This window comes from Eretmochelys imbricata, chromosome 1, assembly GCF_965152235.1.
Source record: "Eretmochelys imbricata isolate rEreImb1 chromosome 1, rEreImb1.hap1, whole genome shotgun sequence".
Classification (NCBI taxonomy): Eukaryota; Metazoa; Chordata; order Testudines; family Cheloniidae; genus Eretmochelys; species Eretmochelys imbricata.
Window position 1 is genome coordinate 259097509 of NC_135572.1, and position 14834 is coordinate 259112342.

General features: G+C 45.9%; 1 protein-coding gene across 1 annotated transcript in view; it reads right to left on the reverse strand.

The window, feature by feature from the left end:
• The window catches only part of LOC144273964 (tyrosine 3-monooxygenase-like), a 45061-nt gene that overhangs the window by 8282 nt on the left and 21945 nt on the right, over positions 1-14834 (reverse strand). Inside the window, exons 9-10 of the mRNA XM_077832719.1 lie at positions 10286-10342; positions 5294-5389 (exon numbers count right to left, since the gene is read on the reverse strand). Of these exons, the coding sequence (XP_077688845.1) occupies positions 5294-5389; positions 10286-10342 (153 nt within the window). The remainder of the gene's footprint in view (positions 1-5293; positions 5390-10285; positions 10343-14834) is intronic.

Sequence of the window (14834 nt, forward strand, 5' to 3'; positions counted from 1 at the left end):
CACAGACACCTACACAACCAACATACACAATAACCCTGAACACACATAGATCCTCATGGCAGTACATACCCTTCATTAGTCACCCAAGCAGATTGTCACATCTCTCCCAGCACAACACAACCTAGCCCAAATCAACACAACCATGCAAATAACACCACAACCAGCACATACAATAACCCCAAACATCACTCAGAAGTCTAGATGATCTGTAGAGTCAATGTGAAGCAATGAGAACAGCTACAAACATGACAGAAAGCTCTTTTTGTTTAGAATATCACCACAATATTACACACATGACTTGATGAATTACAGCTGTCTCACAGCATGGGCTGTCAGCTACTAGTTTTACACAATGCTGAATGGCTGACAGTTATGGTATAGTGAACTTACAGTACAATACTGAAAGCTGATTTGTGATTATCCATACAGTTCGGGGAAGGCAAGTTTGGTTAGCAGACTCACCACAACTGCTAGGCTTAGAGTCAGACATGGTTCTCTGGTCCCGTTCAACACCTACATGCAGCCACTAAGTCAACTAGTCAGATAGCATGGACTCACATACAACAACATGCAGATGACACAGAACTCTACCTATCCTTCACCACATAGGATCATACCACTACCATCAAGATGGCCCAGTGCTTGGATGAGATCAGCTCATGGAATAAGAACAATTGGCTGAAGCTGAACCTGAGCAAAGTTGAGGTGATGCTGGTGGGCAGAAGAAAACATTCGGAAGAGTGTACTGCTACAGTGAAGTCTCCATTAGATCCATTGATAACTGAATAATTCAATCCATAGTTTAGGAGGACTCTTGGATTCTTCACTGACACCAAGCTTTCATATAGCAGTATCCAGGAATAATGCTTTCTATCAGCTCTGATGGCTGAGAGACTCTGTCCCATCCTGGTGGACAGTGACCTGGACTCATTTATTCACACCTCATGTAAACTACAGCACTGTGATGTATCTGGACATGAAGCCTTCAGCACCCAGGAAGACCTAACTAGTTCAGCATGGCACAGCACCTCTCCTCCTGCAACATAGGCTACTGTGAGCACATCACATCTAGCTTCTGCTCTCCACACTAGTTTCCAATAGAATTTCAATTCAGGTACAAGGTCTCAGTCTGTACCTTTATGGCGCTCTGTAACCTGGGCCCAGGATACCTAAAATGCCACCTAGTACTCTGAGATATAAATCAGGGTCAATAACTCCGCTTCTTTGACACAACGGAACTCTCTACAATAAGGCAGAGGTGAAATTAAGCCGGTACGCTCCGGTGCGGCGTACCAGCAAGAGCCGGTGCACCATCCTGGACCAGCTTCGCCAGGTGGCAATTTAAAGGGCCTGGGGCTCCCAGCAGCAGCTGGAGCCCCTGGCCCTTTAAATTGCTGCCAGAGCCCCGTTGCCCCCGGGTAGCAGAGGTGGCCAGGACCCTTGGGGCTCCAGTGGCGATTTAATGGGCCCGGGGCGCCGCTGCGGTAGCAGTGGCTGGGAGCTCCTGGCCCTTTAAATCACCACCGGAGCCCCGCCACCGCTACCCCAAGGCTCCGGCAGCGGGGTTCTGGTGGTGATTTAAAGGGCCCAGGGCTCCGCTGCGGAAGTGGTGGCTGGAGCCCCAGGCCCCCTTTAAATGGTCCCCGAGCCCCGGGGCTCCCAGCCACCTCTGCAGCTGATAGCCCCGGCAGTGATTTAAAGGGCCCGGGGCTCCCAGCCGCCACTACCGCAGCTGGAGCCCAGGGCCCTTTAAATCTTGATTTAAAGGGCCCGGGGCTCTAAAGGCCCAGTGCCTTCCAGTTGAGGCCACGCCCCTTCCAGTTGAGGCCCTGCCCCCAGCTCAGGAGTCCGGCGTACTGGTAAGTCCTTTAAGTTACTTTCACCCCTGCAATAAGGGTAAAGATTGCTGGAGCTAGAACTTTCGCTGGGGCTGGTCTGAGACTGTGGAATGAATCCCTCCATACCAGGTACTAAGGGCCATCACAAACCTCACCACCTTTTACCCCAAGAGCAAAGTGCATCCCTTTGACCTTGCCTTCTGTAACATAAATACACAGCAACGTGTATATTTTAAAAAATATCCCCCGGGGATAGAGAATGAGAGAACACATGGGGATGTTAGTCGAGTTACTTAATGAGGTATTGGAAGGCATTCAGACTGCTGTGATGAGCACAGTATGGGAACCTTGATAATATGGAATAGAGTGGTTGATTTTAAAATGAAGTAGCAGCAGTTAGCAGGGAAGAGTTAAAACGTCTCCGACTGATTCTACAGTTCTTAATGAGAAAATTAGGCAGCCCCAAGAGCAATACAAACCACTTGCCTTCTACATTCAGTTAAACGGCAGATGTAACTTTAGCCTTTACAACCAAGGTCGTACACTCACTCAGTTTCTCTCACCACAGACCTAGCCTTAGGACTTGACTGGATTCCTCTATTGTGATTAATCACTTAAAGGAGATTTAAAGCTCTGTCAAAATCTCTAGAGGCCATGCTGAAAAACAACTAGTTAACCTTTACTGAGCTTCTGAACTTTAACCTAGGTGCCTCAAAACATATATATTTGGAGACATGAGCACCAGTATCCTTTATTACCCTGCTTAATGCTGAAATAAATTAGATTTAAAGCTATAAAGTATTCAGACAGATCTAGGGTGACCAGATGTTCCGATTTTATAGGGACAGTCCTGATATTTGAGGCTTTTTCTTATATAGAAGCCTATTACCTCCCACCCCCTTCCCTGATTTTGCTGTCTGGTCACCTAGATAGATAAGGGGATAAAACAAATGTTGATCCTTGCCTCATATTCAGTTTGGATAATGGATCTGACAGGTTTTAAAAGATAAATAAAATCCGCTATAACCTTATATTTGTTGACAGTGCATATGGTGAAGACAGAGGGACGTTTAAGAAAATATCAGTAGCCTGCAGACTTTATCCTAGAACAGGTATAAGTCTAAATCAACTGTATGGTAATTGAGCATAATTTGTGGAGATGGACGCTGATTTTTTGGTTCAACGTGAGAAAGTCCAGTATTATATATATATATAGGTGCTGTACCTCTATAATACAGGTTTTAAAAATGGTCATGCACAAGATCGCAATACCACATTGTAACAAAGACACACATACTTCTATACGGGTGTTAATGAAGGAAGTTTTCCCTGCATACCATAAAGGAAAGCTCTGCAAACTGTGCACCATTCAGTTTGGAAACTGAACCCTGCAGTTTGGTTTGCGGGAGTTAGGAGCACACCAATCTCAGAAGACTCACTGCCCTCTGTATGGGGAGATTTTGGCAAACCAGTAAAGTGCCTGAAACCACTATGGCTTGTTGCTAAAAGCAGCTAAGTCAGCAGACTGTAAAGTGGCCATGCAGCTTGACCAAGGCAGGAGGGGAGGGGGTTTTGGGTGCCACAGAAAGGGCAACTTGACTCCGCATCCTTCCTGATAAGATTTATGTTGAAGTTGCTGATACATGCATTTTCAAAGAGCAGGATGTTCCCCAGGAAGGCCTACTGGGGCCTCAAGGCTCCAAACTCTGGAAAAACCCACACCTGGTTAATCAATAATCAGAAGGAACCTCTTGCTTGACCATTGAAACTGCTTATTTAACAAGTTTTCTTTAAGGGACATGTCATTCTATTACTAATGTATAAATAAGGGGGAAAAGTTTGAGGTAGTTGGACTCTTTTTGGCCTCTCCCTCTGGATACATCTTGCAGTCCCCACCAGCAGACGGAAGATTTGGCCACCGGAAACCTGCCGCTGTGTCACTCGAGAGCCACTCAGCTTCGGTAATTATCAAGGGTTGGGGGTGTTTTACTAACCTGTTGCGGACGTCTGTAAGTGCTTGAGACTAAGTAAAGTTTAGCTTTAATTGAAAGCACTCCTGTGTTGTCCTGTTTGTACCAGCCATCTATTGGTCAGACGGCCGTGTCTCCCCTGATTTATTTCCTGACACTACCTCGTACAGAGTAAAAGTTACCAAGAGCTTCTGGTTGAAAGAACCCCGTATAACACCCTCTAGTGAACAACAAGCAGCTACACTAGCTTAATGTCAGACAACCGTGCTTTTGTCTGCCAGGTTTTGATCTGCCAAGGCATCAGTGGTCATCTCTACCAAATTCAGGGTCCATTATGGTCAATTTCACGGCCATAGGATTTGAAAATTGGTAAATTTCATGTTTTCAGATGTCTAAACCCAAAATTTCATGATGTTGTAACCGTGGGGGTCCCAACCCAAAAGGGGATTGTGGGGGTGGGGGTTGCAAACCTGTTGAAGAGGGGTCATGGGATTGCCACCCTCACTTCTGTGCAGCAACCACAGAGCTTCCTGCAGCTGCAGGAGGTTCCCGGAGGTGGAGGTGGAGACAAGACCTGTCCCTCCCCTGCCCAGTTGGAGCTCAGCGCTCCCTTTGCTGGGGCACTCCCAGCAGCACAGGGAAGATCAGACACAACTCCACAAGTCTCGTCCAGCTGCAGGAACATCTGGGGCTGCTGCCCAGTTCCAGAGAGCATTGTGCAGCAGGGGGAGGCACCCAGATGTGGGTCTGGTCTCCCCCCACAGAGCAGCTGTGCAGGAGATGGACAAGTCCTGTCCCTCCCCTGCCCAGCCGGAGCAACGAGCCCCCTTTGCTGGGGCGCTCCTAGCAACAAGGGGACATCGGATTTCACAGGGAAGGGCTTATTTCATGGTCCCTGGTGCCTTTTTCATGGCCCTGAAATTGGTAGGGCCCTAGTCATCCCTGAACCAGTTTTGAACAGGACACGGCAACTGTGCTGCTAATCTTTTTAAATAGTGTTTTTCTAATGACCTGCGATGCAGCTGCGGTCAACTTCAGACTGTCACATATCCTTGACAAGTCCTCACTGACTTATTTTGACAGCGGGATACCGACTCTCTACCTGGTTACTGCTGATGCCATCAAAGAGCTGGGTACATTGTGCATATGCTGAGAGAGACCAAGCTTGTACTGGTGAAGGTACCATGAGGAGACAATCTATTAGTTCACAAGTATGGTTAGTTTTCAAGGCTATGTTGATTATTTAGTTGAAAGACAGACAAAGCTATAACTTTTCTATTCATATTTGTAATGTCTGTTGTAGGAGAGAAGGGAATATCTGAATGTCTCTAGGGTAGAAGGAGTAAGGTTCTAAATGTGATGATCAAGTGTTTTTTAAAATGATCCTCAGAATATTTTTATGTCAGAAAACATTCATTAACTTTCCCCACAAACGTTAAAAAATGGATCATAGGAATCCCTCAATAATAAATACATTTTACTTACCACAAGCTCCCCGTATGATGAAAGGAGTCCTGCCCCATAAGCTTTGATGGATCCATTTTGTTTGCAGAGACCAAACTCAATAGTAAACCAATAGAGCTGATAACCAAGAACAACTAATCAGTTTGTGAGAACCATAAACTAAACTCATAATCACCTCCCTTTTTGTTTCCTTGACTTGTTCCCTCTCTTTCTTTTGTTTCTTTTCTCCCTATTGCTTTTCTTAATTTCTGTTATCTTTAAGCATTGAGTTTGTATATTTTAAGAAAATATCCTTACATAGTTATATGTTTAAATTTTAAAGTAAATTATCCAAATCTACTGCCATTCTGCCCCTCCAAAAAGGAAACTCAATTTTAAAAAATGCTAACCACGTGGAGGAAACAAAAAAGTTTTGCCTGCTCCATTATCGTTTGATTTGAAAGATGCTACAAATTGTATTGTGCCCTGGGAACTGTCAGTTACATTTTAGTCAGTGGAGATGTAGAGATGTCTGTGGGGCCTCCACACAGGTGCAGCAAGCACCCGTATGTTCCGCTGTGTAGGATCCGTGCCTGAGATTGTAACACAAGTTATCTACTACTTGAGCAAAGTGAAATAGGAAAGGTCCCCTCCCCTCCATTCTATGTATGGCACTATTAGCAGAAATTTGAAATGATCCATCCCTTAGCTTCAACATCCACTTTAAAATGAAGCCAATTCCATCTTTTATCGCATTACAACAGACAACAAGGACAAATATCTTTTGGCTGCCCTTGCAAATTGAAGTAGTTCCACATTAAGTGCTGGATTGTGACAGAGCCCTACAGACCTGGCTCTGGAGAGTAGGGGAATTAGGACACTTTCCCCCTCCGCACCCCTGTTAACCCTTCCCACATTGCAGTTTCAGACATAGGGAAGCTGGGGGAAGGAGGAAGCAGGGCCTATACACTCAGTACCTTTCCCCTGCAGAAGGACAGGGAGGGGTAGAACCTATACCTGCTCCAAGAACAAGAGAGAAACAATAGGGAAGGAAGGAATCATATTCCCAATGTGGCTCCATGTCACAATTCATCTCAGGCCTCCTTCTGGGGCATTCAGCTATGCACTGCTCCTTACACAGAGCCAAGCCCTAAGTTTCAATCAAACCCTAAGTGATTTGTTTACAACACTCCACTTAAAGAGTTGGTGATACCGCACAGAATAGTATGAGACTATTCTACCTATATATCTTGGTTTCTTTGATGTATAGCATCATAGTTCTCTGACTTGTTATTAGCAAGGACATTTACAATTAAAACAACCCAAAAGCCAAACAGTCAAACAAAGAAACAAACACCCAGGATTGTTGTTCCTTAGGGGTTTTCTCTTCTAACTACTTTACCCACATTTCAAATGATAATACTCCATTTGTGATGTTCTAATCATCTAGGTCCTTTTTATTTTCTAATGGGGATCTTTTCCAATTCCTCATCTTTTTAGTATAGGATCTCTTTGGTTGGATCCTGAGGGACAGGAAGGTGGAATGGGGTGCCCCATTCTTTCTGAAAGTACCCCATGTGTCACTTCTGTGATGCTAAGTGAGTGAGGATCTTGGATCTTGACACTCACAGCTATAGTGTGATACATGCTATGATGCCACCTGGGCAGTCAGTTGAAACATGAATGCTGACACCTTTCAATCTGTCCTGCTCTCACACAGTTGTGTAGAACTGGACACATGTTCAATCTAAATATTAAGAACGGAATAGACGAAGGAATCAATGGTGGTTCAGCGTTAGATTTAGTAAAATCAATCTCATAACACTTAGCAGCACACTTTAATTACATTAACTAGCTCGTCCTCACAATGGTCCTATGACATAGGTATTAATACCCCTATTACAGGTGGAGAGACTGAAGCAGCCAACTAAATGAGTTAACCAAGATCACAGAGAGAGAGAGAGAGAAAGAGAGAGAGAGAGAGAGGGGGAGGGAATGCAGATATTCCTGGCTCCCAAGACCTGTGCTCTGGCCACTAGACTTGAGAGGCATTAAGAACTAGATTGTGACAGCAGCACTCATGCCTCAGCATGAGTCTGATTCCATAAGTGGTCTCACTGACTTCAGGAAACGTCTCATGGAGTAAGGTCAGCAGGAGGAGTCGGAATGTGTCTCAATGTGATTTGGTAATTTAGAGCCAGCTTGTGGACCCCATTCTTCCACTGATGAGCCAGGAATCTCAGGAGTTGTCCCATTGACGTTAATGGGACCACTTGGATAAGTCATACCAGGGGTTCGCAATCTGACCCGTAGTTTGCATCACTTCATTGGACAACCATAAAAAACTAAAGATAATTCATTTGTTCCCCTCCCCCCCGAGCTGAATTCCCAAGTACTGGCGCAGATGGGATCTAGGGACAACGTAGCTCTTTTCCTCCTGTTTTTGCTCACCCATGAAGAGTCTTTCTCACGTGTGCCGTAGACTCCTGAGGAGTTTGGACGGGGGGGAGTGTGACTCCTGCCATGGCATTTTATGGGATACCTGGGCTCCTGCCTTTCACAGTAGGTGCCACAGAAGTGTTAAAAGGTTCATGGGGAACTTTGCGCTCAATCTGCGTCCTGGCACACGTGGTTGAGCAAATCTTCTCCAATGGGTGACTGGAGAAAGGGAACATTAGACAGGCTCACAACCCCTGGGCTGTTACTGGCAACCCCCTCCTGGCCTGCAACAAAGAGACTGAGAACTGCAGGGTTTGCAAAGATATATGTGGGCTCATCAGGGAGGGGCTGCAGGAGCTGCTTGTATGTGGGGGGGCATTGGAAGGATTCCTTTGCCTCTGGCAGAGCTCTCCGTAGATGGATAATTCACCCCGCCACAGCTGATTTACTCCTGGCACTCAAAAATCATCCTGATGAGCAAGCATGTGCCTTTGGAATAGGCCAGGTCGCATGAAATGGTAGGTGTTCCCGAAAGCCTTTCACCCGGAGAATGACCCAGGGTACAGCTATACTGCAAAAATAGACCCACAGAAGCAAGTCTCAGAGCTTGGGTCAGCTGAGTCAGGCTCAGGGGGCTTGTGTGACTGGGCCAAAAATAGCAGTGAAGATGTTTGGGCTGGGGCTGGAGTCCAGGCTCTGAGACCCTCCCTCCTCACTGGGTTTCACAGCCCCAGCTTCAACCCGAGCCCAGACATCTACACTGCTATTTTTAATTCTGTAGCATGAGCCCTGTGAACCCAAGTTATTTGGCCCGGGCTCTGAGACTCTTTGCCGTGGGTATTATTTTGCAATAAAGATGTACCCCCAGGGTGTTTCATTAGGGGTCAGAACTCCATTCAAGTCAGTGGAGTTATCCCCATTTATACCAGCTTGCTCCAGGTCTTCACACCACCTCACTATCCTCAAATTACACAGGTCAATGTGAGGTGACAGTATGTTATCATATCAATATACTCAGAGTTTGCAGGCTCAAATTGCAAACATCTCCGGCCAGTGTAATTTAAAATGTGTGTTCACTAAGTGGTGATTCTCATAACCAAGAAAGGAGGAAACTATTTGTGATTAAATAGGAGAGCGAGTTAATAGGGTCCCCACACAGTCCCCTACCCATTCTCTCCCAGAGGTGCTGGAACTAGGGGTCCTGGGGGTTGCGGCAGCACCCCCTGGCTTGTAGTGGTTTCCATCATATCCAGGGTTTACAGTTCGGTTCAATGGCTCTCAGCCACCCCACTATACACATCGTTCCAGCACCCCTGTTCTCTCCACAGGAACTTGCACTCCTGGTGCACAGATTTGATCACAGGAGAGCAGGGGATACGTTTTGTGGGCTCTCTTTGTTCTTAAAGTATTGTCCATCCCAGGGCTAAGTGATGTAGTGTATGATAGTCCAGTCTTCCTTACAGTGGTCATACACAACTTCCACAGGCTGACATTTAGGGCCGTTGGCTTTGGGGGCCAGTAACTATTTTTGGATGGCAAGAAGCCAGGCGATCACGTTGCGCTTTCTGCTCTGTGGGCCCTGCTCTACTCAGATTGCAGGACAGTTGTGAGCCGCTCGGACTGGGCAGCCTGGTAAAGTGAGGCCAGCTATGAATTTGTATTGTGGTTTAGCCTTGGAACTTGATTCTCCAATGACTGGGGCAGCTGGCTAGGGGGCAGCCACAAGAAAGACCTTGTGGAGCAGATCCTCAGCTGCTGAAAAGCTCCATTGACGTCAGTGGTGGTGATGTTGTCTTATTCCAGCTGAGGATCTGGTCATGTAAATGATGATAACTTCCACTGTCTGAAATGAACAGTGATGAAATAAAAACACCAGTTCTTATATCGCACTTTTCATCCATGGATTGCAAAGCACTTTAGGTAGTACATCAGTATCATTATCCCCTTTTCACAGAAGGGGAAACTGAAGTTCAGGGAGGTGAAGTGACTTGCCTGAGGTCACCCAGCGGCAGAGTCAGACTAGAACCCAGGTTTTTTTTAGTCCTAGTATGGGTTCTATCTGCAAAGCCAGGCCGTCTACAGAGTAATAGCTACCCTGAGATTGCTTATGATAGTTCTAGTGTTTGCAACTGTAGTGACTATGTGGATCATCACAGCTAGTGGCTGGTTTATGCTCACACAAAAATAAACCCTTTTTCAACGCTGGTTTAGTTTAATAGTAGGATGCAGGTAATCTGACCTCGTAGCTGGTGTGACATGAAGCTGGAAGTGACTGGTGACTTTTTTGTGACTGAAACTGAATGAGGACTCTGATTCAGGAAGACATTCAGGTTCAGGAAAATAATTAAGCACTTGCTTAAAGTTCCGCATGTGTTTATCTGCTTTCCTGAAGAAGGACGTATTTGAGCACATGCTTCTGCCCTTTCTTGATCTGGAGATTGTTCTGCCCTTTCTTGATCAGTTCAGAGGCAACATTTGTGATGCCTCCATTTTCGGTACCCAACTTGAGGCACCTGAAAGCGAACGCTCAGCATTTTTCTCAAAATCAGGGCCCTTGTATTTTCTCTCTGATGTTAAAGTATAATCTATACTTACTGTTGCCAGTTTTTCAATCTCAGCATCAGATGAGCCAAGAGAAGCCAGTCCAATAGCCTAAAGCAAGTAGACAATGTTATACTTGTGTTATTGTTTAGCCAACAGGAGAAAGACAGAGATAGAGGAGTACTATCTCATTTCTAACATGAAATAGTCATTGCTGTTTGTCAGCCGACATGTCCTACAGGGGTTTCCAGGATACCTTTGTCTCTCTGGCCCCATCTACACAGCACAAGGAACCAGATTTGTTGATCCTTAAAACTGTTTAATCACAGGTAGTTCTTGGCCTCATGTTGACCAGCTCTTAGCCTAGTTTTGACCCAAAGAAATCTTGTTATGAGGCCAAGGTTTATATGGCTGGATGACACCTCCGGCTTCTCCCATTACATGGCCTGGCAACATACAAATAATCTCTTTCCCACCTGCCAGACCCCTTTCTAGCTCCTATGCCAGCTCCACTCACTGTCCTTGATGCCTATCTGCCAGCCTACCCACCTAGCCTTGTCTTTTCAATTGCTTCCCCCTTGCCCTCTCTGCCTCCCTATCTACATTTCTGGATTCCCTCATACTTTCATGTTTTCTGGTACTCTTCCTGCCTCCTTACTGTCTCCCCTATTCTTTCCTTCTCCTCTCTTCCTAACTGTTCCTCTTTCCCCCTCTGCTATCATGCCCATCCTGGAACTCTCCATCTTCAACCCTGACTGTACAGAAAAGAATTCAGAAGCAGGTTACAGGTGAGAATGAGTGAAGTGGTTTGGATAAAGCAAGAACCACCATCCTCAGCACCAGAAAAATAACCAGAAACTTGAATCAAACCTTATCTGAGATTGAAAAAGTTCATTCCTTCTGTCCTGTATCGATGACGTGACCCTGCAAACTCAACTGTGTTTTCTGACTTGAAGGAGAGAGAGCGGCAGAAATGGCTCTCACTACAAAGAATCTGTGTGAGTAAGGAAGTAACATGCCTCACGCCAGGCATGCCGCACAGTCAGAACTCCAATGGGCAAGGAAGCTCCTCTGCTGCTTCTTTCATGTCAAATTTACGTGCAGCCCCTAGGTAAATGGGTCAGATGGTGTGGACCCAAGATCCAGCAATATGCAAATGAGACACAGCTCTACCTATCCTTCCCCACATATGTCATAAACATAAAGGGAAGGGTAAACATCTTTAAGTCCCTCCTGGCCAGAGGAAAAACCCTTTCACCTGTAAAGGGTTAAGAAGTGAAGATAACCTCGCTGGCACCTGACCCAAATGACCAATGAGGAGACAAGATACTTTCAAAGCTGGAGGTGGTGGTGGGGGGGAACAAAGGGTCCTGTCTGTCTGTGTGATGATTTTCCCGGGACCAGAGCAGGAATGCAGGTCAGAACTCCTGTAAAGAGTTAGTAAGCAATCTAGTTAGATATGCGTTAGATTCGGTTTTGTTTAAATGGCTGATAAAATAAGTTGTGCTGAATGAAATGTATATTCCTGTTTTTGTGTCTTTTTGTAACTTAAGGTTTTGTCTAGAGGGATTCCCTATGTTCTGAATCTGATTACCCTGTAAGGTATCTACCATCCTGATTTTACAGAGGTGGTTCTTTTTTACTTTTTCTTCTATTAAAATTCTTCTTTTAAGAAACTGAATGCTTTTTTCATTGTTCTTAAGATCCAAGGGTTTGGGTCTGTGTTCACCTATGCAAATTGGTGAGGATTTTTATCAAGCCTTCCCCAGGAAAGAGGGTGTAGGGCTTGGGGGGATATTTGGGGTTGGGGGGAGGAGACGTTTCCAAGTGGGCACTTCCCCTGTTATTTTTGTAGACACTTTGGTGGTGGCAGCGTTTAACTTAGGCTGGTAAGAATAAGCTTAGGGGGTCTTTCATGAAGGTCCCCACATCTGTACCCTCGAGTTCACAGTGGGGAAGGAACCTTGACAACATATGACCACACTACTGCCATCAAGAGATCCCAGGGCTTGGATGAGCTCATCTCTTGGATGGAGAATAGCTGGCTGAAGCTGAACCTGAGCAAGATGAAGGTGATGTTTGTGGGCAGAGGAAAGTATTTTGAAGAGCTTATAGCTATGGTGCAGTCCCTGTTGGTGGGAAGATATACAGCCATAATTGGTCAATTCAGTTGTAGTCTAGGACTACTCTTGGATGCCTCACTGACACTGAGCTCTCGTATAGCAGCATCCATGAGGAATGCTTTCTATCAGCTCCACTTGGTTAGGAAACTCCATCCCATTCTAGTGAGCGAAGACCTGCTCTTAGTTATTCATGCCTTCGTCGCCTCTCAGCTGGACTACGGCACTGCGATATACCTGGCCATGAAGCCTTTCTATGTTTAAGAAGCTCCAACTAGTTTAGAATGCAGCAGCGCCTCTCGTCAGCAACGCAGGCTACCACGAGCACATTACACCTCTCCTTCCCTCTGTCAGGAATCAGGACAGCAGCATTGCCAGTATGGAGGCAGGGCCTGCAGCACAGCCAGTCTCTGGGCAACCTAACGAGTGCGGCTTGCCGGTGGTAGGCTGACTGACTACACTGCCCAACTGGTTTGCAGAGTCAGCAGACCGGCTCTTAAGCCCAGCTGCAGCAGCAGTTCAATGGCTGCTCAAAGCATTTGCCCACGGCTGTGATAGCTCCTGCTTGTCCCCAGCCCTGGTTCTGCCTTGACTCCAGCCTTGCCCATGCTTTTCCTCACTCCAGGTAATCCAGTTCTGACCCTTGACTCCGATTCCTGACCTCTGACTCCGGCTCTGACATTTGGCTCTGATCCCTGACCCTAGGCTCTGGCTACTGACTCTGGCTGCGACCCTTGGGTCTGGCCCTGGACTCTGATCCTTGCCAACAGACATCTGTTCTAATTACTAGACCTGACTCTTGCTCTGATCATTGGGCATGACTCCTGCTTTGACCACTGGCTATGTCCCTATCACATGACACCCTCTTTACATTAGGTTCCCATAGAATTTTGAATCAAATTTATCGTCTCAGTCCTTATCTTCAAGGTGCTCTGTGGCCTGGGCCCAGGGTATGTAAGAGACCATCTAAAAGTCTGCGGGCAACAACTAGGCTCCCCTGGTGCAGTGGAATTCTGGACAATCAGTGTCAAGCTCATCTGTGCGGGAGACATCTTTCTCCAGGGCAATCCCAATCTGTGGAATGAACTCCCTCAAGAGCAAAGGACCATCACAAACCTCACTACTTTCCGATCCCAGGGCATGGTGCCTTTCTTTGTCCTGTCTTCTCGAACAAACATCGAGTAACAGGTGTATATATATATATATATATATTTTTAAAAGACATATGCTATCCAGAAAAGACACTCCACTACCCCTGCATCTCCCTGTGGGGAGAGGAGGAGAGAAAAAACAACATATAACAGATGTGTAGTCACATGGCTTGCTGGAAGACTCTCAGATACTATAGTGGTGAACATGGGTATAAAAACGTGAATAGAATTGAATAGACCTTGGTAATCGGAGCATAATACACCTCCAGAATTGCATGAGACACAAGGTCCTTTATAGGTTTACCAGCCCAATGGAAATTTGAGCCTGTTAAAACTGCCATTAAAGACAATGGAAAGACTCCCATCAACTTCAGTGAGACCTCGATTGGGCCTATTGTCACTTCAAAAGAGCACTACTGAACTTTTCAGCAGCAGCGGTTGACAGCAAGAATCTGTCTCCTCCCTTGTATGCTCCCCATTAAGCTAATTGCATTATTTTTAATTCTCTGGAGCCTCCTTACAATTCAAGCCCTGGATACAGTGTCATAGTAACAGAAACAAAACAAGGGCATTTTTACCATTAATTTTCACATAGTGGATGAAATCAAGAAGAATTTCCATGACGGGAATTCAGCCATAAAAAACACTTGATGTCATTCACTTAAATTAGTGAGCAACAACAAAACCTGGTGGTTCTGAACTTACTAAAGGCCCCCATTTTTACATCTTTTAATGGTTTTTTATTTCTAGTATCAAGCAAAAGGGAGTGTTTCCCCTCCCCCCCCCCCGACCCCCACAGTGCAGGGCAGTCACAGGGCATTAGAATATTATATGATCCACTGGTTCGAATATGGTAATGACCAAAACTCATGACCCGGTGATAGCTCCTGCGTGTTCCCAGCCCTGGTCCTGCCTTGACTCCAGACTTGCCCAAGCCTTTCTTCACTCCAGGTAATCCGGTTCTGACCCTTGGCTCTGTTCTCTGACCCTAGGCTCCATGTCATGAAACCAACCGGTGGTCTCTTTTCAGAACTACTGGACAAGTGTCTACATCACAGACACACTGGCACTTTTGTTGACCGTGTCAGTAGAGGAAAAAGACTGATAGGGCTAGTGCATGAGGTACCTTTTAATCCCTGAGAGGATCCCACCAGCTGAAGTTTGAGGCATGTTAACAATGCAGGGTAGGGGAAGTTTGTGCTGCTTTTTCCTGTGCTGTACTTGTTCTGTGTTTAATTAGAGAACAGACTGGCAATCCCTAGAGATTGCAGTTCCCTAATTAGCCACAGAACGCAGTTTTTCAGAAGCGCTAAATCCACTATGGGACAGATT